This window comes from Oncorhynchus keta, chromosome 10 (assembly GCF_023373465.1).
Source record: "Oncorhynchus keta strain PuntledgeMale-10-30-2019 chromosome 10, Oket_V2, whole genome shotgun sequence".
NCBI lineage: Eukaryota > Metazoa > Chordata > Actinopteri > Salmoniformes > Salmonidae > Oncorhynchus > Oncorhynchus keta.
The window spans coordinates 32,140,034-32,164,991 of record NC_068430.1 but is presented as its reverse complement, the minus strand read 5'-3'; the positions used below and the strand labels follow the sequence as shown (position 1 = coordinate 32,164,991).

At 43.1% G+C, this 24,958-nt stretch overlaps 1 protein-coding gene across 1 annotated transcript in view; it reads left to right on the top strand.

Moving 5' to 3' along the window:
* Positions 1–22,680, top strand: part of LOC118388507 (solute carrier family 41 member 1) — a 44,712-nt gene extending 22,032 nt beyond the window's left edge. Inside the window, exons 4-11 of the mRNA XM_035777668.2 lie at positions 6,527–6,598; positions 6,945–7,089; positions 8,738–8,884; positions 12,376–12,523; positions 13,186–13,265; positions 13,385–13,519; positions 14,520–14,668; positions 14,750–22,680. Of these exons, the coding sequence (XP_035633561.2) occupies positions 6,527–6,598; positions 6,945–7,089; positions 8,738–8,884; positions 12,376–12,523; positions 13,186–13,265; positions 13,385–13,519; positions 14,520–14,668; positions 14,750–14,935 (1,062 nt within the window). The 3' untranslated portion in view covers positions 14,936–22,680. The remainder of the gene's footprint in view (positions 1–6,526; positions 6,599–6,944; positions 7,090–8,737; positions 8,885–12,375; positions 12,524–13,185; positions 13,266–13,384; positions 13,520–14,519; positions 14,669–14,749) is intronic.
* Positions 22,681–24,958: the final 2,278 nt, after the last annotated feature.

Below are 24,958 nucleotides of genomic sequence, written 5' to 3'. Positions count from 1 at the left end.
TGTAACACTAGAAACCATAACATTATCATAATGTTCTTGCCAGATTAATCAGACCCACTGGTTTTAACAATACAGTTGTGGCAAAAAGTTTTGAGAATGACACAAATATTAATTTCCACAAAGTTTTCAGTGTCTTTAGATATTTTTGTCAGATGTTACTATGGAATACTGAAGTATAATTACAAGCATTTCATAAGTGTCTAAGGCTTTTATTGACAATTACATGAAGTTGATGCAAAGAGCCAATATTTGCAGTGTTGACCCTTCTTTTTCAAGACCACTGCAATCCGCCTTGGCATGCTGTCAATTAACGTCTGGGCCACATCCTGACTGATGGCAGACCATTCTTGCATAACCAATGCTTGGAGTTTGTAAAAATTTGTGGGTTTTTGTTTGTCAACCTGCCTCTTGAGGATTGACCACAAGTTCTCAATGAGATTAAGGTCTGGGGAGTTTCCTGGCCATGGACCCAAAATATCGATGTTTTGTTCCCTGAGCCACTTAGTTATCACTTTTGCCTTATGGCAAGGTGCTCCATCATGCTGGAAAAGGCATTGTTCGTCACCAAACTGTTCCTGGATGGTTGGGAGAAGTTGCTCTCGGAGGATGTGTTGGTACCAATCTTTTTAGTCATGGCTGTGTTCTTAGGCAAAATTGTGAGTGAGCCACTCCCTTGGCTGAGAAGCAACCCCACACATGAATGGTCTCAGGATGCTTTAATGTTGGCATGACACAGGACTGATGGTAGCGCTCACCTTGTCTTCTCCGGACAAGCTTTTTTCCGTATGCCCCAAACAATCGGAAAGGGGATTCATCAGAGAAACTGACTTTACCCCAGTCCTCAGCAGTCCAATCCCTGTACCTTTTGCAGAATATCAGTCTGTTCCTGATGTTATTCCTGGAGAGAAGAGGCTTCTTTGCTGCCCTTCTTGACACCAGGCCATCCTCCAAAAGTCTTCGCCTCACTGTGCGTGCAGATGCACTCACACCTTCCTGCTGCCATTATATATATATGATATATATATATGCCATTTAGCAGACGCTTTTATCCAAAGCGACTTACAGTCATGTGTGCATACATTCTACGTATGGGTGGTCCCGGGGATCGAACCCACTACCCTGGCGTTACAAGCGCCATGCTCTACCAACTGAGCTACAGAAGGACCATTCCTGAGCAAGCTCTGTACTGGTGGTGCCCCGATCCCGCAGCTGAATCAACTTCTGGAGACAGTCCTGGCGCTTGCTGGACTTTCTTGGGCGCCCTGAAGCCTTCTTCATAACAATTGAACCATTCTTCTTGAAGTTCTTCATGATCCGATAAATGGTTGATTTAGGTGCAATCTTACTGGCAGCAATATCCTTGCCTGTGAAGCCCTTTTGTACAAAACAATGATGACGGCACGTGTTTCCTTGCAGGTAAACATGGTTGACAGAGGAAAAACAATGATTCCAAGCACCACCCTCCTTTTGAAGCTTCCAGTCTGTTATTCAAACTCAATCTGCATGACAGAGTGATCTCCAGCCTTGTCCTCGTCAACACTCACACCTGTGTTAACGAGAGAATCACTGACATGATGTCAGCTGGTCCTTTTGTGGCAGGGCTGAAATGCAGTGGAATGTTTTGGGGGGGGGGGGGATCAGTTCATTTGCATGGCAAAGAGGGACTTTGCAATTAATTTCAATTCATCTGATCACTCTCCATAACATTCTGGAGTATATGCAAATTGCCATCATACAAACGGAGGCAGCAGACTTTGTGAAAATTAATATTTGTGTCATTCTCAAAACTTTTGGCCATGACTGTAGAGTGTTTGACTAACAGGGGCCTGCAGGTGGGCTACAGGTGAACAAGCACTAATCACGTGTCTTAACAAGAGACAGGGGTTCACACTCACCTCAGTGTCTGAAAGAGCTTTGTCAGTGTTGTCATGGAAACGTAATCAATTGTTCCATTCTATTTGATGTATCTAGAACCCCATGGAAAACAAAATAATGCTCAGTGGTGACTAGATTCCAAAAGGGTTTTTACTCATTCAGGGAAAAGTTTGTTATTTTAATCACTCACTTGGAACCTCTCAAGTGATTGGTCAACAGTCAAAAGTCAGAGGTCATGATTGCTCAATGTTATTTATCTTGGGTTGTGACCTGACCTCAAGCCAACATTCCACTCCCCTGCTCTACTGATCCAACACAGCTATCTGATCCAGCGTCAACCTGCCCTAGGTGTATGGGAGTGTGTAATCAGTTTGGGCACTTGTTGACCGGTCTCCTCTCCAGACGTAACAATGTCTGAAGAATTGTGTCAATGGGAAAATATTTTCAGAAAGGCTGAATATCTCACACATACACTTTATCAACAACAACACTTACCAACCTGACAACCAAGTGTTGTTTGCATTTTCTCGCTAGACTTTAGTCAGTTGAGTTTTGTACTGTATGTTTCTGGTTTCGTAAGACATTTGACAGGCTAACTAACCGTAACAGATCCCAGCTTTCCTGTTATTTCTCTGGTTTAAACTGATTTCTCTGATTTTGCTCAAAGTTTAACGCCATGGGTCTGTTGTACCTGCCACCAGGCAAGTGTTTAAATCTCTATTAGGCTCTTAGATCATGAGCTAACACTCAGCTAACCACACCATTAGAACAACACAACACTATTGTCCATTGTAGGCAGCAGGCAGAGGGGTCATTGGGACACTGGTGTTGTTAACAGGAGGCGCTAGCTAGCCTAGCCTCCTATCCCTGGAGCTATGTGGTGCTAAATGCGAATTAGTCCACTGCTGCTCTTAAGTACACCAATCCACACATTCCTTCCATTGGCTTGTGGGAAAACAGTCTGACAAACACAGCAGAATGTGATAAGCTTTTCCAGTTCTTTCCTGTCCTGATTATTAAAGACATGCACCGGAACTTTGGCGACTAGTGAGTCATTTTTAAACCTCCCGCTTTGGACAGGATGTGTCTATGAGCAGAATTACTGTTTTTATGTCAATTAGCAACACAATCCCTAGTTTGAAAGCAACTGTTTACTGGAAGATGTACAGTGCCATTTTACACCACATGGGCCCTTAGCAATTGAAGTTCCAGTGAATGAGGTTCAGCCCATCTGCATTTGAGTGACAGCTAGCAAGATGCACAAACAGTTGAGTGAGAGCGAGAGAGAGCAATGATGTGGTGCACATATCTGCACATATACAGTATGACGTAGTACGCAATTCATTATAGGGTTTCTTAAGAAATCATGGCCCCCGCATGTGTTTATTGATATTACTGTGGTGGGTATACGTACCCCGTTCCAGGATGAGAAGCTTCTCCATTGCGTTTCCTGGCTGTTTCCTTGTCGAGGCTGTTTCTTTGCTGAGGCTTGATGACAAGGGAGCTTAGTGTGTATTGTGTGGCAGGTGACCTGAGTATGTAATATGTATGGTATGATAGACTCCCTGTATATCCCAGAGTTATTATTTTTCTTTGAGGATCTTGGCTGGCCCCGGTCGGCCACGTTTCTTTCCATGGCATTACTAATTATCAGCAGATTAAGCCCACTGTAAGTTTCCTAATGCACTTATCAAATAAAAAAGAACCGCCAGGGGCTAAGGCAGAATGCCATACACATGAACACGCTTCTCCTTGAATTGCTTGTTATTTTGGTCTGCTGTAACTTGTCATCTTTGTTTAAAGAATAGGAGAGGAAATGAGGCTAGTATAATTTTTTCTTTCTTTCTTTCTTTCTTTCTTTCTTTCTTTCTTTCTTTCTTTCTTTCTTTCTTTCTTTCTTTCTTTCTTTCTTTCTTTCTTTCTTTCTTTCTTTCTCTCTCTCTCTCTCTCTCTCTCTCTCTCTCTTTTCTTTCTGTCTCTCTTTCTGCCCCTCTATCTCTCTCCCTCCCTCTTTTTCCTTCTTACAAACATTTGTTTTTGTAACTCTCTATGATCCTTGTTTGTGACCCTAATTGACTATAAGTATTGGAATAATCATATTTAGTGAATGACTGCAGGCAGGCATAATCGCATTAGCTAACACATAGTGTTGAGAGCCAGCTTACTGCATTATGTCATCTGTTTGTCTTTTTTTACATAGCTGGGTAATCAATGCAAGGATTAGTGGAAGAGAGGAAGGAAGGAGAGATGGGTTTGAAAAACAGCTGCTGACTCAGTCTTCCTCTTATTAACTCTCTGCCACACACACACTCGGATACTCACAGGCACACACAAATAAAAATACTGCTGATACTGAGGCAGAGTTGCTGTAACTGAATCAGGATCACATGAGTGGCAGTAGTGTTTAGTACTAGCCCCATATGTGTGTTCCCATTGGGAACAGAAGCTCAAGCTGAGACCTAGATGCCAATGTGGTCTGGTTCTGAGCCAACTTCTCCATTCAAACCCTCCCTCTCCCTCTCCCTCTCCCCCTCTCCCCCTCTCCCTCTCCCTCTCTCCCTCTCCCTCTGCCTCTCTCTCCCCTCCCTCTCCCTCTCCCTCTCCCTCTCCTCCCTCTCTCTCCCTCTCTCTCTCTCTCTCTCTCTCTCTCTCTCTCTCTATATATATATATACTCACTCTCACTCTTGCTCTCTGCTCTCTCCTTCAAACATGTTCTTTTCTCTCCTTCCAAAGCATTCTCTCTGTTTTTGGCAGTCATGTGGCTAGTCACTAGAGCTTGATGTAGTGTTGGGGGTGGGGGGGAGAAGATACTCAGCATTTCACCCTGTTTGAATACTTAGAAAAAGCATCCTTCCTTCTGCCTTTCAGAGAAGTAGCCTAATCACAGATCTAATATGATATTAATTCATTTGCATAGCTCATCCAGTTGTATGTATAGTTGTGTAACACATCTGTAAAGAGCATCTACTGTAACGATCACTTTTACATCATGTCATCTTGTTTCCTACATAACTGGGTAATCAATGGAAGGATCCGTGAATGAGAGGAAGTAAAGAGAGATGGGTTTCAAACACAGCCACTGACTCAGTCTTCCTCTATCAGCTCTCTGCTACACACACACATACACACCTGTCCTGCTACAGCTCTAAGGGCCTTTTCCCCGACACATTAAGCCTAGTCTTGGACGGGGAAGTATTTTCATTTGAGATCCTCCATTGATAATGCTTCTTAGTCCAATCTTAGGAGCTAGGGTTAAGGTTAGGGTAAGAGTATGGGTTAGGGTTAGGGGTTAAGGAAAATAGGATTTTGAATGGGACTGAATTGTGTGTCCCCACAAGGTTAGCTGTGTGTGTGTGTGTGTGTGTGTGTGTGTGTGTGTGTGTGTGTGTGTGTGTGTGTGTGTGTGTGTGTGTGTGTGTGTGTGTGTGTGTGTGTGGAGAGAGATGAGATAATTGGAGTCGGCCACAGGGTGAAGGGGTCAGAACTCCAGAGCTCCTTTGTCCAGAGAACTGACCCCTGATTGTTCTGATAGAAGCCAGGGCCAATGGCACAGCGCACACACACACACACATTGACACACACACATACTCAAACACACACGTGTTCATGTACACTTTCACACTCAGGCGAACACATTCTATGTTTTTGAAACATCATGATTCTGGTTACCTTTTCTGGATTCAAACCGTGGCCAGTCAGATGGTAGTGTGTTGTGGTCGTGGACTCATGGTCTCCTGTGTTATAGTTGTGTTATGGTTGTGTTGTGGTCATGGTCTCATGGTCTCCTGTGTTATAGTTGTGTTATGGTTGTGTTGTGGTCGTGGACTCATGGTCTCATGGTCTCCTGTGTTATAGTTGTGTTATGGTTGTGTTGTGGTCATGGTCTCATGGTCTCCTGTGTTATAGTTGTGTTATGGTTGTGTTGTGGTCGTGGACTCATGGTCTCATGGTCTCCTGTGTTATAGTTGTGTTATGGTTGTGTTGTGGTCGTGGACTCATGGTCTTATGTGTAATAGTTGTGTTATGGTTGTGTTGTGGTCGTGGACTCATGGTCTCATGGTCTCCTGTGTTATAGTTGTGTTATGGTTGTGTTGTGGTCATGGTCTCATGGTTTCCTGTGTTATAGTTGTGTTATGGTTGTGTTGTGGTCGTGGACTCATGGTCTCATGGTCTCCTGTGTTATAGTTGTGTTATGGTTGTGTTGTGGTCATGGTCTCATGGTCTCCTGTGTTATAGTTGTGTTATGGTTGTGTTGTGGTCATGGTCTCATGGTTTCCTGTGTTATAGTTGTGTTGTGGTCGTGGTCGTGGACTCATGGTCTCATGGTCTCCTGTGTTATAGTTGTGTTGCGGTCATGGTCTCATGGTCTCCTGTGTTATAGTTGTGTTATGGTTGTGTTGTGGTTGTGTTATGGTTGTGGTTGTGGACTCCATGGTCTCCTGTTTTCTAGTTGTGTTATGGTTGTGTTGTGGTCGTGGACTCATGGTCTTATGGTCTCCTGTGTTATAGTTGTGTTATGGTTGTGTTATGGTTGTGTTATTGTTGTGTTATGGTTGTATTATAGTTGTGTTATAGTTGTGTTGTGGTTGTGTTATAGTTGTGTTCTGGTCGTGGTCTCTTATGGTCTTCTGTGTGTGTCTCTCTGTGCAGGCTAATGTTGGTCAGATGGACTCAGCCAAGGACATGTGGAAGATGATCGTTGGAAACCTCGCCCTCATCCAGGTACGAAACACTATGGAACATCCCATAATACCTGGATGGAACACTGGGGAACACAGAACAACATTCAACATATTCCCAAACAAAACAGGTCACAGATATAAAACAAAATATGCCCAATCATTGTGTTACCATACATGAACAGTGTCAGATGTAAAAGTGATGAATCTGTGGTTCATGGAACCCCTCAACCCCAGACTTTGGATCCCCAACAGTCACGTAACCTGCTAGATGGATCCCTGCGTGCTGGGTCAGCTCACCAGGGGGTTACAGGAAACTGACACACACACACACACGCACACACACTACAGTTTACAGTAACCCTTCCCTCCCTTTCTCTGCCTCCTAGGTCCAGGCCACAGTAGTAGGGTTCCTGGCATCCATCGCAGCAGTGATCTTTGGCTGGATCCCAGAGGGGAACTTTAGACTGGGACATGCTATCTTGCTGTGTGCCTCCAGTGTGGCTACCGCATTCATCGCCTCTCTGATACTAGGTACCACTAGGAGGATAGGAGACAATAATCTTTAATACTGATTCACGTTTTTCAGACTGTAATTATTCATAGGCACATGGTAACCCTAGATACGATTTGACAGAGGAAAATGGATAATATCAACTCAGCAAAAAAGGAAACGTCCTCTCACTGTCAACTGCATTTAATTTCAGCAAACTTAACATGTGTAAATATTTGTATGAACATAACAAGATTCAACAACTGAGACAAACTAAACAAGTTCCACAGACATGTGACGAACAAAAAATTGAATAATGAGTCACTGAACAAAGGGGGGGTCAAAATCAAAAGTAACACTCAGTATCTGGTGTGGCCACCAGCTGCATTAAGTACTGCAGTGCATCTCCTCCTCATGGACTGCACCAGATTTGCCAGTTCTTGCTGTGAGATGTTACCCCAATCTTCCATCAAGGCACCTGCAAGTTCCCGGACATTTATGGGGGGAATGGCCCTAGCCCTCACCCTCTGATCCAACTGGTCCCAGACGTGCTCAATGGGATTGAGATTCGGGCTCTTCGCTGGCCATGGCAGAACACTGACATTCCTGTCTTGCAGGAAATCAGGCACAGAACGAGCAGTATGGCTGGTGTCATTGTCATGCTGGAGTGTCATGTCAGGATGAGCCTGCAGGAAGGGTACCACATGAGGGAGGAGGATGTCTTCCCTGTAACGCACAGGGTTGAGATTGCCTGCATTGACAACAAGCTCAGTCCGATGACACACCGCCCCGGACCATGACGGACCCTCCACCTCCAAATCGATCCCGTTCCAGAGTACAGGCCTTGGTGTAACGCTCATTCCTTCGACGATAATCTTGAATCCGACCATCACCCCTGGTGAGACAAAACTGCGACTCGTCAGTGAAGAGCACTTTTTGCCAGTCCTGTCTGGTCCAGCGACGGTGGGTTTGTGCCAATAGGCGACGTTGTTGCCGGTAATGTCTGGTGAGGACCTGCCTTACAACAGGCCTACAAGCCTTCAGTCCAGCCTCTCTCAGCATGTGTTTGTGCGTTCCTGGTGTAACTCGGGCAGTTGTTATTGCCATCCTGTACCTGTTCCGCAGATGTGATATTCGGATGTACCGATCCTGTGCAGGTGTTGTTACACGTGGTCTGCCACTGCGAGGACGATCAGCTGTCCGTCCTGTCTCCCTGTAGCGCTGTCTTAGGCGTCTCACAGTACAGACATTGCAATTTATTGCCCTTGGCCACATCTGCAGTCCTCATGCCTCCTTGTGGCATGCCTAAAGCACGTTCACACAGATGAGCAGGGACCCTGGGCATCTTTCTTTTGGTGTTTTTCAGAGTCAGTAGAACGGCTTCTTTAGTGTCCTAAGTTTTCATAACTGTGACCTTAATTGCCCACCGTCTGTAAACTGTTAGTGTCTTAACGACCGTTCCACAGGTGCATGTTTATTAATTGTTTATGGTTCATTGAACAAGCAGGAGAAACAGAGTTTAAACCCTTTACAAAGAAGATCTGTGAAGTTATTTGGATTTTTACAAATTATCTTTGAAAGACAGGGTCCTGAAAAAGAGACATTTCTTTTTTTGCTGAGTTTATGTTACAAATTCTAAACTGATTATGATTGGTGGGTTTAACATTAAGCCCCTCTTTCTGTCTGCAGGGATCATTATGATTGGTGTGATCATTGCAGCCAGGAAGGTGGGCATCAACCCTGACAACGTGGCCACGCCCATCGCTGCCAGTCTGGGAGACCTGATCACCCTCTCTCTGCTGGCTGGCATCAGCACAGGATTGTACAAGGAGCTAGGTACGACACACACACACACACACACAAACACACACAAATGATACAGAAACACACACACACACTTGTGATACAGATACAAACACAGACACACAAACACACACTTGTGATCTCAGAATTAAATAGAACATGTGTATATATAGTGCATAGTATCGCTATGCTTGAGATACAGATACACACACACTCAAACACACTCATCACAAACACCCACTTTACGTTACACCAGGGGTGTGCAACTCCAGTCGTCGAGGGCCTGATTGGTGTAACAGTTTTTCCCCAGCAAACACACCTGACTCCAATAATCACCTAATCATGATCTTCAGTTTAGAATGCAGTTTGATTAATCGGCTGTGTTTGCTAGGAATGGAGAAAAAGTGTGACACCAATCAGGCCCTCAAGGACTGGAGTTCCCCACTCCAGCTTTACACCTATCTGTCTCACCCCAGGGTGTGAGTGTGGCAGTAAAAGTCCCATTAGAAACACTTTAACTCACCCCTTAATAACTGCTAGACTCTTAAAGTAAGGATCTTATTTTAACATAGGCCTACTTGAGGTTTGGCTCCACCACTAACCTCACAGTGGTAGGGGATGTATGTCTGACTGTGTGATCCCATAGCTACAGTGAGGGAAAAAAGTATTTGATCCCCTGCTGATTTTGTACGTTTGCCCACTGACAAAGAAATGATCAGTCTATAATTTTAATGGAAGGTTTATTTGAACAGAATAACAACAAAAATCCAGAAAAAAACGCATTTTAAAAATGTTATAAATGGATTTGCATTTTAATGAGTGAAATAAGTATTTGACCCCTCTCAATCAGAAAGATTTCTGGCTCCCAGGTGTCTTTTATACAGGTAACGAGCTGAGATTCGGAGCACACACTTAAAGGGAGTGCTCCTAATCTCAGTGTTTTACCTGTATAAAAGACACCTGTCCACAGTAGCAATCAATCAGATTCCAAACTCTCCACCATGGCCAAGACCAAAGAGCTCTCCAAGGATGTCAGGGACAAGATTGTAGTCCTGCACAAGGCTGGAATGGGCTACACGACCATCGCCAAGCAGCTTGGTGAGAAGGTGACAACAGTTGGTGCGATTATTTGCAAATGGAAGAAACACAAAAGAACTGTCAATCTCCCTCGGCTTGGGGCTCCATGCAAGATCTCACCTCGTGGAGTTGCAAAGATCATGAGAACAGTGAGGAATCAGCCCAGCATTAAAGGGACGATGGATGGGTCTATGTACCGTCAAATCTTTGGTGAGAACCACCTTCCTTCAGCCAGGGCATTGGAAATGGGTCGTGGATGGATATTCCAGCAAGACAACGACCCAAAACACACGGCCAAGGAAACAAAGGAGTGGCTCAAGAAGAAGCACATTAAGGTCCTGGAGTGGCCTAGCCAGTCTCCAGACCTTAATCCCATAGAAAATCTGTGGAGGGAGCTGAAGGTTTGAGTTGCCAAATGTCAGCCTCGAAACCTTAATGACTTGGAAAAGATCTGCAAAGAGGAGTGGGACAAAATCCCTCCTGAGATGTATGCAAACCTGGTGGCCAAATATAAGAAACGTCTGACCTCTGTGATTGCCAACAAGGGTTTTGCCTCCAAGTCATGTTTTGCAGAGGGGTCAAATACTTATTTCCCTCATTAAAATGCAAATCTATTTATAACATTTTTGACATGCATTTTTCTGGATTTTTTTGTCTCTCACTGTTCAAATAAACCTACCATTAAAATGATAGACTGATCATTTCTTTGTCAGTGGGCAAACGTACAAAATCAGCAGGGGATCAAATACTTTTTTCCCTCACTGTATGCCGTCCAGTGTTAGCTCATCACCACACTCTGCGGCATGTGATTCAGAATAAGGTGTTTTTTATTGCCCCCACGACCACACATAAATACAGTGCCTTGCGAAAGTATTCGGCCCCCTTGAACTTTGAACCTTTTGCCACATTTCAGGCTTCAAACATAAAGATATAAAACTGTATTTCTTGTGAAGAATCAACAACAAGTGGGATATTTCAAACTTTTTTAACAAATCAAAAACTGAAAAATTGGGCGTGCAAAATTATTCAGCCCCTTTACTTTCAGTGCAGCAAACTCTCTCCAGAAGTTCAGTGAGGATCTCTGAATGATCCAATGTTGACCTAAATGACTAATGGTGACAAATACAATCCACCTGTGTGTAATCAAGTCTCCATATAAATGCTTATAAAAGTTTAAAGCCGGATTTGGATACAAAAAGATTTCCCAAGCTTTAAACATCCCAAGGAGCACTGTGCAAGCGATAATATTGAAATGGAAGGAGTATCAGACCACTGCAAATCTACCAAGACCTGGCCGTCCCTCTAAACTTTCAGCTCATACAAGGAGAAGACTGATCAGAGATGCAGCCAAGAGGCCCATGATCACTCTGGATGAACTTCAGAGATCTACAGCTGAGGTGGGAGACTCTGTCCATAGGACAACAATCAGTCGTATATTGCACAAATCTGGCCTTTATGGAAGTGTGGCAAGAAGAAAGACATTTCTTAAAGATATCCATAAAATGTGTTGTTTAAAGTTTGCCACAAGCCACCTGGGAGACACACCAAACATGTGGAAGAAGGTGCTCTGGTCAGATGAAACCAAAATTGAACTTTTTGGCAACAATGCAAAACATTATGTTTGGCGTAAAAGCAATCCCCATGGTGGTGGCAGCATCATGGTTTGGGCTGCTTTTCTTCAGCAGGGACAGGGAAGATGGTTAAAGTTGATGGGAAGATGGATGGAGCCAAATACAGGACCATTCTGGAAGAAAACCTGATGGAGTCTGCAAAGACCTGAGACTGGGACGGAGATTTGTCTTCCAACAAGACAATGATCCAAAACATAAAGCAAAATCTACAATGGAATGGTTCAAAAATAAACATATCCAGGTGTTAGAATGGCCAAGTCAAAGTCCAGACCTGAATCCAATCGAGAATCTGTGGAAAGAACTGAAAACTGCTGTTCACAAATGCTCTCCATCCAACCTCACTGAGCTCGAGCTGTTTTGCAAGGAGGAATGGGAAAAAATGTCAGTCTATCGATGTGCAAAACTGATAGAGACATACCCCAAGCGACTTACAGCTGTAATCGCAGCAAAAGGTGGTGCTACAAAGTATTAACTTAAGGGGGCTGAATAATTTTACACGCCCAATTTTCAGTTTTTGATTTGTTAAAAAAGTTTGAAATATCCAATAAATGTCATTCCACTTCATGATTGTGTCCCACTTGTTGTTGATTCTTCACAAAAAAAATACAGTTTTATATCTTTGTTTGAAGCCTGAAATGTGGCAAAAGGTCGCAAAGTTCAAGGGGGCCGAATACTTTCGCAAGGCACTGTACATGGAAACACTCACGATTTCCCATTTACACCCAGTCTGAGTTTCTATATTGAGCTGATGAAGTGTGTGTTATATAGCATAGCGTTGATGTTAACCCCTGTGTGTGTGTTCGTGTTCTCTTATAGAGTTTAACGACTATGCCAACCCGTTGGTGTGTGCTGTGTTTGTGGCAATGACCCCTCTGTGGGTGCTGATCGCTCGGAGGATCCCGTCCACCAGAGAGGTGCTCTACTCAGGCTGGGAACCTGTCATCATCGCCATGGCAATCAGCAGGTATAAGACCTATGTTGAGCCACTCTCTCACCTGTGTCTCTTGTGTCTCGCCCCTTCTCTCCTCTCTCTGTGCCTAACTTTCCTCTTATCTGTGTCACTGTTCTCTAACCTGTCTCACCCATCTCTCATCTGTGTATCTGTTCTCTAACCTGTCTCATCCACCTCTCATCTGTGTATCTGTTCTCTAACCTGTCTCACCCACCTCACATCTGTGCCTCTGTTCTCTAACCTGTCTCACCTACCTCTTATCTGTGTCTCTGTTCTCTAACTTGTCTCACCTACCTCTCATCTGTCTCTGTTCTCTAACCTGTCTCACCTACCTCTTATCTGTGTCTCTGTTCTCTAACTTGTCTCACCTACCTCTCATCTGTCTCCGTTCTCTAACCTGTCTCACCTACCTCTCATCTGTGTCTCTGTTCTCTAACCTGTCTCACCTACCTCTCATCTGTTTCTCTGTTCTCTAACCTGTCTCACCTACCTCATCTGTGTCTGTTCTCCAACTTGTCTCACCTACCTCTCATCTGTGTCTCTGTTCTCTAACCTGTCTCACCCACCTCTTATCTATGTCACTGTTCTCTAACCTGTCTCTCCTACCTCTCATCTCTTCTGTCTCACCCGTGTCTGTCATGTGTCTCACCTCCCCTCCTCTGTGCTCTCCTTAGTGTTGGGGGTCTGATCCTAGATAAGACTGTGTCCAACCCCAACTTTGCTGGTATGGCTGTCTTCACTCCTGTTATCAACGGTGAGACTCCTGGCATTGAAATACCCAGCACATAACCACTCATACACAACCACTGATACGAGACCCCTCATAGACTATGCCTGTCTGTCTCATACGTGTACTGTGATGTGCTCTGCCAGGTGTGGGAGGTAACCTGGTTGCAGTGCAGGCCAGTAGAATCTCCACCTATCTGCACATGAACGGTATCCCAATGGGAGAGCCTGACCCCAACCCCAGAAAATGCCCCACTCCCTGCACCTCCTTCTTTGGCACACGTGAGTATTGATTGGTTTTATGTTAAGGGTAAATGTTTACTGATGCAAGATTGCAATCAACATTTTTATTTATTTCACCTTTATTTAACCAGGTAGGCTAGTTGAGAACAAGTTCTCATTTGCAACTGCGACCTGGCCAATATAAAGCATAGCAGTGTGAGCAGTCAACACAGAGTTACACATGGAGTAAACAATTAACAAGTCAATAACACAGTAGGAAAAAAAAGGGGGAGTCTATATACAATGTGTGCAAAAGGCATGAGGTAGGCGAATAATACCAATTTTGCAGATTAACACTGGAGTGATAAATGATCAGATGGTCATGTACAGGTAGAGATATTGGTGTGCAAAAGAGCAGAAAAGTAAATAAATAAAAACAGTATGGGGATGAGGTAGGTAAAAATGGGTGGGCTATTTGCAGATAGGCTATGTACAGCTGCAGCGATCGGTTAGCTGCTCAGATAGCAGATGTTTGAAGTTGGTGAGGGAGATAAAAGTCTCCAACTTCAGCGATTTTTGCAATTCGTTCCGGTCACAGGCAGCAGAGAACTGGAACTAAAGGCGGCCAAATGAGGTGTTGGCTTTAGGGATGATCAGTGAGATACACCTGCTGGAGCGCGTGCTACGGATGGGTGTTGCCATCGTGACCAGTGAACTGAGATAAGGTCGGAGCTTTACCTAGCATGGACTTGTAGATGACCTGGAGCCAGTGGGTCTGGCGACGAATATGTAGCGAGGGCCAGCCGACTAGAGCGTACAAGTCGCAGTGGTGGGTGGTATAAGGTGCTTTAGTGACAAAACGGATGGCACTGTGATAAACTGTATCCAGTTTGCTGAGTAGAGTGTTGGAAGCAATTTTGTAGATGACATCGCCGAAGTCGAGGATCGGTAGGATAGTCAGTTTTACTAGGGTAAGTTTGGCGGCGTGAGTGAAGGAGGCAAAATGTTGGTTTGTTGAGTGTTATTATGTAAACACGTCTTTCTTGCCCCCCTATCTCAGATGTGAACTCTCGTTCGGCGCGGGTGCTCTTCCTCCTGGTCGCTCCAGGTCACCTGGTCTTCCTCTACACTATCAACTCCATGCAGGGAGGACACACCACTCTAACATCCACATTCATTGCCTTTTATATGGCAGCTGCTCTACTGCAGGTACACGCACACACACGCACCACTCACTCACACCCACCCCCCTCCCCCCTCCTCCTCACAACTCTCCCTCTCTGTCTCTAGGTGTTGATCCTGTTGTACCTGGCTGACTGGATGGTCCACTGGATGTGGAGTAGGGGGATGAACCCTGATAACTTCTCTATTCCTTACCTGACGGCCCTGGGAGATCTTTTGGGGACCGGCTTCCTGGCCCTCTGCTTCCATGTCCTCTGGCTCATTGGAGACAGAGACACCGACGTGGGAGACTGAACACACACACACCTGGACAGCATACATACACGGCATCAACACCAGAACACCGGAAACAACCTGAACAACGGAACTGTACAGTATCTCCCTTTAGACATCTGAACCACAGAACAGCTGAATGACTTTCAGTCCCAGACCTAACCCCTGATCCTTTGACCCAACCTCCTCCCCCCTCCCCTCACTGGGTCTCAGACGACTCAACTCTTTCTTTATTTGACTAAATAAGAGAGTTCTACTACTATTGTTTTTTATTATTATTACTACAATGATTCTGATTATTATTGGTAATAGTGAATTTGATATGAATCTATATCTGTTTTATCTTTGGGCAGATTAATCCTCATTATTTTCAATGGGGACATTCTCCCTTGGGCCAGTCACGTTGGCCACATTTGTAAAGATGAGATATATTTTAAAGACTTGGGAAGACAGACAGCAAAAAAACTCACACAAGCCTAGAATGCTTTATCACCAAGTGCTATATATATATATATATAAAGAGATGAATTAATGATGAGATAAGGGGCCGATTCCGATCCGAGTTAAGCGCCTGTAAATGGAAGTGAATTCCCCTTTTATGCACTTTTCTCTGTACGCGTATTCTGACCTTGAATTTAAGCATGAGAATAGCATGATATTCACCCGCTATTCATTCAGGGTGGAGATCTAAGAAATGAAGGTGTGGTGGAGGTGGAGGACACTGTATTCTGACCTTGACTTGATTCCACCACCTTTACGCGCGATGAAACCAGGAGTAAGATTGAGCGAACCTGCCGGTTCCAAGTGGAAAAAGCGTCTACTTTCTTTTTTCCAATAGAAATAACAGCTTTCTCCAATAACTATAAATTGTAAATTGATAAGAGTGGAGATAAGATCTAGATACATGAGTAATCCATTTGGAGAAGGGGATTGTAAATACACACAGCAATTGTTTTAGATGATTTTTCCTAATGATCCGTGGAGACGAATATGAAACCAAACTGAAAATCATATCAACATGACATGTATTGTGGCCCCTTTTCCACTGTGAAGTAGGCTATAAATAGATGTGCTGTTATTCCACAGTTGTATTGTGTGCCTGTAATGGTCTGGGTGTAGCTGGTGCAGAGGTGTCAGGCGCAGGACAGCAGAGATGAGTAACACAAGTAACTTTACTCAAATATTCCAATAACATGACGTAATACCGAGCCCACAATAATGGACCGAACATACATAAAACAATCACGCACAAAAACCATGGGGAAAACAGAGGGTTAAGTAATGAACATGTAATTGGGGAATTGAAACCAGGTGTGTAAAACAAAGACAAAACAAATGGAAAATGAAAAGTGGATTGGCGATGGCTAGAAGGCCGGTGACGTCGACCGCTGAACGCCGCCCGAATAAGGAGAGGGACCGACTTCGGCGGAAGTTGTGACAGTGCCCTCATAATTTGCGTAGATGAAATTTGGAGACCCACGCTTTAGGCTTCTGTAGGGCTGAACCTGCCCAGTTGATATAAGCGCTTTAAAATGTTTTAATTATATGCCCTGGCTTTTCTCCATTTTATTTTACAATTTGTATCATGTTAAATATTAGCCACTATCGGGAGCCACCATCAGTAATACCCACATACATTTATAACTGTCACTTTAGTGTTAGTTCTTCAATTTGTACCTTACCCTTTGCATCATTCCATTCCGTTTAACTTTCTTTCCTCTGTCACGTCTGTGAAGTTGTTCCTGAGGGTAGCATTACTGGATCATATTAGGTTAATGCTGTCCAATAATTAGGGACATGTAGCCTATTTGAATCATTATGGAACTCGGACCACACGTAGCAGTTTGACCATTGTCATACAGTTCCAATATTTGTTATTAAATTATTTATTTATTTTTATGTTACCACTTTTTCTCCCCAACTTTGTGATATCCAATTGATAGTTACAGTCTTGTCCCATTGCTGCAACTCCCGTACGGAGAGGCGAAGGTTGACAGCTGTGCGTCCCCCGAAACACAAGCCAACCCTTGACACAATGCCCGCTTAAGCCAGAATCCAGCCGCACCAATGTGTCATAGGAAACACCGTACACCTGGCGACCGTGTCAGCGTGCATTGCGCCCTGCCCGCCACAGGAGTCGCTAGAGTGCGATGGGACAGGAACATCCCTGCCGGCCAAACCCTCCCCTAGCCCGGACGATGCTGGGCCAATTGTCACGGCCGGTTGCGACAGAGCCTGGACTCGACCCAGGATCTCTAGTGGCACAGCTAGAATCGCGATGCACTGCCTTAGACCACTACGCCACTCGGGAGGCCACCTTCCAATATTTAATGGATTGTACTTGATTCAGGATAAATTAAACTACTGTATTTTTGATTCATCAATATGTTTAGTGTGTAAAGGCTCTCCAAACCATTTTTTCCCCTTATGATTCATACATACTTTCCTAACCCTAAAATGTGCCCAAATAATCTACACAAGCACAGTATTTCTAAATCAGTTGGTGCTGAAAAGGAGACGAATATGCATATACACTTCCGGTCAAACGTTTTAGAAGACCTACTCGTTCAATGGTTTTTCTTTATTTTTACTATTTTCTACTTTGTAGAATAATAGTGAAGACATCACAACTAGGAAATAACACATATGGAATCATGTAGTTACCAAAAAAGTGTTAAACAAAACATATTTGAGATTTGAGATTCTTCAGATAGCCCACCCTTTGCCTTGATGACAGCTTTGCACACTCTTGGCATTCTCTCAACCAGCTTCATGAGGTAGTCACCTGGAATAAATTTCAATTAACAGGTGTGCCTTCGTCAAAGTTAATTTGTGGAATTGATTTCCTTCTTAATGCGTTTGAGCCAATCAATTGTGTTGTGACAAGGTGGGGGTGGTATACAGAAGATAGCCCTATTTGGTAAAAGACCAAGTCCATATTATGGCAAGAACAACTCAAATAAGCAAAGAGAAACAACAGTCCATCATTACTTTAAGACATGAATGTCAGTCAACAAGGAAAATGTAAGAACTTTAAACATTTCTTTAAATAGCTACCACAGCACTCTGCAGCGAAACACCATCCCATCTGGTTTGGGCTTAGTGGGACTATCATTTGTTTTTCAACAGGACAACAACCCAACACACACCTCCATGCTGTGTAAGAGCTATTTGACCAAGAAGAAGAGTGATGGAGTGCTGAATCAGATGACCTGGTCTCCACAATCCACCGACCTCAACCAACTTGAGATGGTTTTGGATGAGTCAGACCACGTGAAAGGAAAGCATCCAACAATTGCTCAGCATATGTGGGAACTCCTTCAAGACGGTTGGAAAAGCATTCCAGGTGAAGCTGGTTGAGAGAATGCCAACAGTGTGCAAAGCTGTCATCAAGGCAAAGGGTGGCTTTTTGAAGAATCTCCAATATAAAATATATTTTGATTTGTGTAACACATTTTTGGTTACTATATGATTCCATGTGTTATTTCGTAGTTTTAATGTCTTCACTATTATTCTACAGTGTAGAAAATAGTAAAAATAAAGAAAAACCCTTGGATGAGTAAGTGTTCTAAAACCTTTGACAGGTAGTGTATTTAGATGGCTTTCCTTCATTGAATCCTTTATTCTGAACCAATGTATTCTAATGAGTTGGTTGACAAAATTCAAATTTCAAATACCCCGTATTTAGGGAATGTCTTAAGACAAATGTACTGAAAACCGTATTGATTGAAAAGAGCACAAGAAAATCTGTTGGCCAACTAGCGGTAGGGTTTTTAGCAGTTTAATTAAACGTATTCAGCATGCTCAAGGGAACCACGTCTGCAAAGCCCGTTTCGTACCTGCATAAGGTAAGTCTGAATACCAACTACTGAGAATTGCGTATCAAAGGCATTCATTTCCTAAGTCGGAATCGGTCCCTATGTGAAAAATGTTTGATGAAGGAGAGTGCACAGGGCCTTAAATGACCATCCCATTGCCTTGCCTTTAGAGTAGTGATTCGGTGGGGTATGCTGCACAGGGACCCGGATCAGAATGTATAGACCTGAATCCACTTAGGTAACAACCTTCCATCCCAGTCAGTAGACATCTGAACACTAACCTGAACAGAAACAGGAAGTGTTAACATCTCTGGGTAGAAGTTGCTTTTTAAGCACAGATCTTGGATCAGCTTACCCTTCCCAAATCCTAACCTGAACCATTGGGGAGAGATGAAAACATACCTAACCATATATCAGCAGTGAGAGGCAACTTTAAACTATTCTGTGGACAGAGGTCACTAACGTGGTGCCAGGTCGTAAGGTCAGGTGCCAGGAACCTCTATACACAATCATGTTTCACACTCAGTTGGAGGGTTGTTTCTTGAATTAAAGTCAGCCCAGTTCTTACCAACCCTGTCCTTAGTGGTCCCTGGGGCAGCAGCGCCCCACAACTAAGTGTCAACACTTCCTTGTTCTCCCCTAAATCCCCCCAAAGGGCTATGATAGTGAAATGTCTTAAATTAGATTGTTGTTTCTTTGTTTACTTTTTTTGCACACAAACACTTAGCCCAAATTTCTGTCTCTATGTTTGTCCGGCCTGCCGAAGTTTCTGGCAGGATGACGGTTATGCACAAACATAGCTGCAGGAAGTAGGGGTGCTGAGGGTGCTGCAGCACCCCCTGATAAATCTGAGAAAACGAAAATAATATTTTTTTAAATGTTCATGTGTATTCGTTGCCTCCTCCCCCTTACTGGGAGGCCAGAGAGAGCAGAGAGGGTAGAAACAGCTCTTATTGAGAAAGAGGCCTTTCTAGGTGAAATCTGCTCTCCAAATTGTATGACATGTTTTCCAGCGCAAGAAATTAGGAGAATCTGTAAAAAATATGGCTTCACTTGTTTGGTGTGTTCTGATTGGAAGACTTAACTGGGCTTCAGTGGTTAGTGAGGAAAGACAGGATGTCAACTGATGTGAGATGAACATTATCAAAAATTGAAGTTTGTTGAAGGATGATTTGTCAAGCCAATATTCCCACCATTATGGATATCATGTAACAAAATGTCATCTCTCTCTCTCTCTCTCTCTCTCTCTCTCTCTCTCTCTCTGTTAAGGATATCGTGTAACAAAATGTCATGTCTCTCTCTCTCTCTCTCTGTTAGGGTTATAATGTAACAAAATGTCATGTCTCTCTCTCTCTCTCTCTCTCTCTGTTAGGGATATCATGTAACAAAATGTCATGTCTCTCTCTCTCTCTCTCTGTTAGGGATATCATATAACAAAATGTCATGTCTCTCTCTCTCTCTCTCTGTTAGGGATATCATGTAACAAAATGTCATGTCTCTCTCTCTCTCTCTCTCTGTTAGGGATATCATGTAACAAAATGTCATGTCTCTCTCTCTCTCTCTCTCTCTCTGTTAGGGATATCATGTAACAAAATGTCATGTCTCTCTCTCTCTCTCTCTGTTAGGGATATCATATAACAAAATGTCATGTCTCTCTCTCTCTCTCTCTCTCTCTCTCTCTCTCTCTGTTAGGGATATCATGTAACAAAATGTCATGTCTCTCTCTCTCTCTCTGTTAGGGATATCGTGTAACAAAATGTCATGTCTCTCTTTCTCGATCTTTCTGTTAGGGATATCGTGTAACAAAATGTCATGTCTCTCTCTCTCGATCTTTCTGTTAGGGATATCGTGTAACAAAATGTCATGTCTCTCTCTCTCCCTTTCTCTTTATCATGGTACAACACACAACGTCACACACAATGTGCAGCTGCCCGACAATATCTGACAGATAGACGCCATGCTTCAAAATGGTCTCTTATCCAACCCTCATCTACCTACTGTCAGTATAGACACTAATTCTCTACGCAGCAGAGCCCAGCTTGATGTTAAAATGCATGTATCATCTGATGTTTCCTTATCAGGTGCTTGTTAGATTTATATGATTTTAAGGGGCCAGCAGAATGCATGTGCAGGGCACATAATATGAATATGCAAAACTTGTGTGTTATGAATTAAGTTTCCTTCTCTTTAAAATTATAATTTTTTCCTGCTTAGGTTTGTGACCCATTTTACAAAGTAGAAGTTGAGTCTGTTAGATTTTTCTTTAACTTGATTATTTTTCCTAATCCTTCTGTCATCTTGTGTGTTGGTCATAGAGAATGATTATGTCATGTCTATAATTGAGGCAGCCCCAGTGGATTATAGTGTCACTGTGTGGAAAGTACTGTAGTATACACATAGATACCAGATGGAGAGATTGTCATATGTGTGAATATGAGACAGTGCAACATGTCATGTTGCTGATCGCCTCTGTGCTGATCGCCTCTCTGTTCACCATTCCCTTCATCTAGATTCTAGAACCTGTATCCAAGATTCTGATCTAGGACCTGTGTTTTCTAGATTCTAGAACTTGTATCTTCTTTTTTCTAGAACCTTTATCTTTGGTTGTAGAATCTACTATACCTTCTGAATACTAGAAAATGTATCCAAGATTCTATTCTCGAACCTTTCCTCTGGATTCTAAAACCTGTATCCTTGATTATATAATCTATACCCTCTGGATTCTAGAAGCTGTATCCAAGATTCTATTCTCGAACCTTTCCTCTGGATTCTAAAACCTGTATCCTTGATTATATAATCTATACCCTCTGGATTCTAGAAGCTGTATCCAAGATTCTATTCTCGAACCTTTCCTCTGGATTCTAAAACCTGTATCCTTGATTATATAATCTATACCCTCTGGATTCTAGAAGCTGTATCCAAGATTCTATTCTAGAACCTTTCCTCTGGATTCTAAAACCTGTATCCTTGATTATATCATCTATACCCTCTGGATTCTAGAAGCTGTATCCAAGATTTTATTCTAGAAAGTCCTCTGGATTCTTGAAGCAGAAGCCTGGATGTTAGTGAACCTGTGCCAGCGTTCTGCCCCAGCACGGGTCAGAGGTTGTGAATACTTCTTCAGGGGAAGGAATGCTTTGTCTATTTATTTTTAGATGCACACAAAGCAAATTGTACATACTATATTTATTCTATAAGTAAGGTGTTTTTTGTAATTGTTTATCACATTTTCTTTTCTTTTTTTGTTAATTATTTTTTCTTGCCTCGGGCCAGTAGAGCTTCAGCGCTAACCGCGGTAGATTAGCGGCTAAGTTAATGAACAGAACAGCGTGGTGCCTAAAATCTCACAAACCTCACTGAGGGCAGGGGCCCAAACATAGGTGGCCTTAACCAATCAAGAGCCAAGCTCAAGACATAGTAACAAATCAGGAGCCAGGCTCACCACAGAGTAGCATCTCTTTAATTAGCTTTGAGTAATAACTGATGTATGTTGATTTGATGTTGTTGATTTGATGAGTGAATGAGCAGTCGAAGAGAGAGGCTGCATGGCTGTAAAGGCTGCAGTGTTTGGGAATCACTGGGGCCAGAATCTTCTATTTAGAACATAAATGAATAGGTGGATATTGTAAATAGAAGGCGCTGACTAGGGCAACTCTGGGTTGGGTTAGGAACAGACTCAGTGGTGGGACGACACCAAGGTTTAGAAAGTATAACGGACTGATCAACCTTCCCCATAACCCATGCCCATGTGATACACTACACTGTATCTTCAGAAAGGCATAACACACACACACACACACCATACATGTACATGCATACAGATATACACACACAAACACACACATACCTCCACTCTCTCTCTCTGTAACCCCATGACTGTAGTGGGGTTCTCTCTCTGCAGGACTTTCTAAATGGCTGGAATTAAAGGACTATATCATTTCGTACCACTCTTCAGTAATCCAATGGTCTTCTGTGAGTCCCTCTGTCTTTGTGTGTGTGTGTTATGCCTTTCTGAAGATGCAATGTTATGTATGACATGGGTTATTGAGTGTCCTTGTGATAGAGGGGAGTAGCTCGCTCTCTGACACACACACACAGATGTTTGGTGCTGTCATCTGGTTCACAACCAAACACACACACTGAGTCCTGGTTCTCTTATCAGAGATACAACTGTCTCAGTGCAATGTATCAGCTCAACACTGAATCTTGGAAGACAACTGTTTTTTTTTTTAGAAATTTAACCTCAGTAGATATGCATTTGAAAAGTGAAAGAAATTACCTAGCCAAGAGCACCATACACATTTAATGATGTTTATTTAGGAATGTAATTCTACAATAATTACAATAATATATTACATTTAGGTCCCTCGTGTGAAAATTTGTCGTCTCCATGAGATAAATAATGAATAAAGAGTATAAACTCATTACTGCACCTGATGTTGAGTAAGCAGTGTCTAATGTCAATCAGAATAATACAATACACACACTAGTGGTGTGCTCCTCTACAAAGCTGTGAACTAGACTGGCAAAACATGTCAAGTCTGACCAAGAACACAGAAAAACCAAAACATTCAGTGATTTGCATAGCTAATCCTTCTTGTCCAATATAAGTATCAGTATATAAATGTGTCTGTATGATAAGTGCCATGTTGGTAACAAACACAACATAATAGAGTAATGGCTAAAGCTTCTGTGTAATACAGATTAAAAACCAGGTAGTTTGGGTCCTGGATGCTGAGTGGCTGAAACAACATTTGAGCCATGTGTTTACTGTATCAGACACCACGGGTATGAATAAAAATACTTGTTTACTGTTCTATTTATGTTGGTGACCAGTTTATAATAGCAATAAGGCACCTCAGGGGTTTGTGGTATATGGCCGATATACCACAAACGCTCTGCTTTATTTACATGTTTGGTATGTTTTGCTTAAAGCCGTTCTTTTTTTTTTACCCCCTTTTTTCTCCCCAATTCCATGGTATCCAATTGTTAGTCGTTACTGTCTTGTCTCATTGTTACAACTCCCGTACGGGCTCAGGAGAGGCGAAGGTTGAGAGCCATGCGTCCTCCGAAACACAACCTAGCCGCATTGCTTCTTAACACAGCGTGCATCCAACCCGGAAGCCAGCCGCACCAATGTTCTGAGGAAACACCGTACACCTAGTGACCTGGTCAGCGTGCACTGCGCCCGGCCCGCCACATGGGTCGCTAGTGCGCGATGAGACAAGCCCTGCCGGCCAAGCCCTCCCTAACCCGGACGACGCTAGGCCGATTGTGCGTTGCCCCATGGGCCTCCCAGTCACAGCCAGCTGCGACAGAGCCTGGGCTCGAACCCAGAGTCTCTGGTGGCACAGCTAGCACTGCGATGCAGTGCCTTAGACCACTGTGCCACCCGGGAGGCCCTAAGGGCTGTTCTTAACCTCTTGGTCCTACCTGGCACGCAGGCGTCCCATCTAGACATCTGGAAATGCAAATGTGCTACGCTAAATGCTAATAGTACTAGATAAAACTCAAACGTTCATTAAAATACACATGCAGGGTATTGAATTAAAGCTACACTCGTTGTGAATCCAGGCAACAAGTCAGATTTTTAAAATGCTTTTCGGCGAAAGCATGAGAAGCTATTATCTGATAGCATGTAACACCCCAAAAGACCCGCAGGGGACGTAAACAAAATAATTAGCATAGTCGTCGCTACACAAACCGCACAAATAAAATATAAAACATTCATTACCTTTGACCATCTTCTTTGTTGGCACTCCTAGATGTCCCATAATCACTATTGGGTCTTTTTTTATTATTAAATCGGTCCATATATAGCCTAGATATCGATCTATGAAAAATAGCGTCTTATAACGTAACGTCATTTTTTTAAATTAAAAAAGTCGACGATAAACTTTCACAAAACACTTCGAAATACTTTTGTAATGCAACTTTAGGTATTATTAAACGTTCATAAGCAATCAAATTGATCACGAGGCGAAGTATATTCTTTAGCTGTCCGTCTGGAAAAAATGTCAAAGCCTAGGCAAATGACAAGACTCTAGACAACGTGTGGAAGCTGTAGGTATTGCAACCTCAGCCCCATTAAATGTGGTTCACCTTTATCAATGGGTTCAAGTCGCGCATGGATATATATTTCCATTTTCAGTGATCAGATTTTCCTGCGCTTTTCGATGAAACGCACGTTCTGTTATAGTCACAGCCGTGATTTAACCAGTTTTAT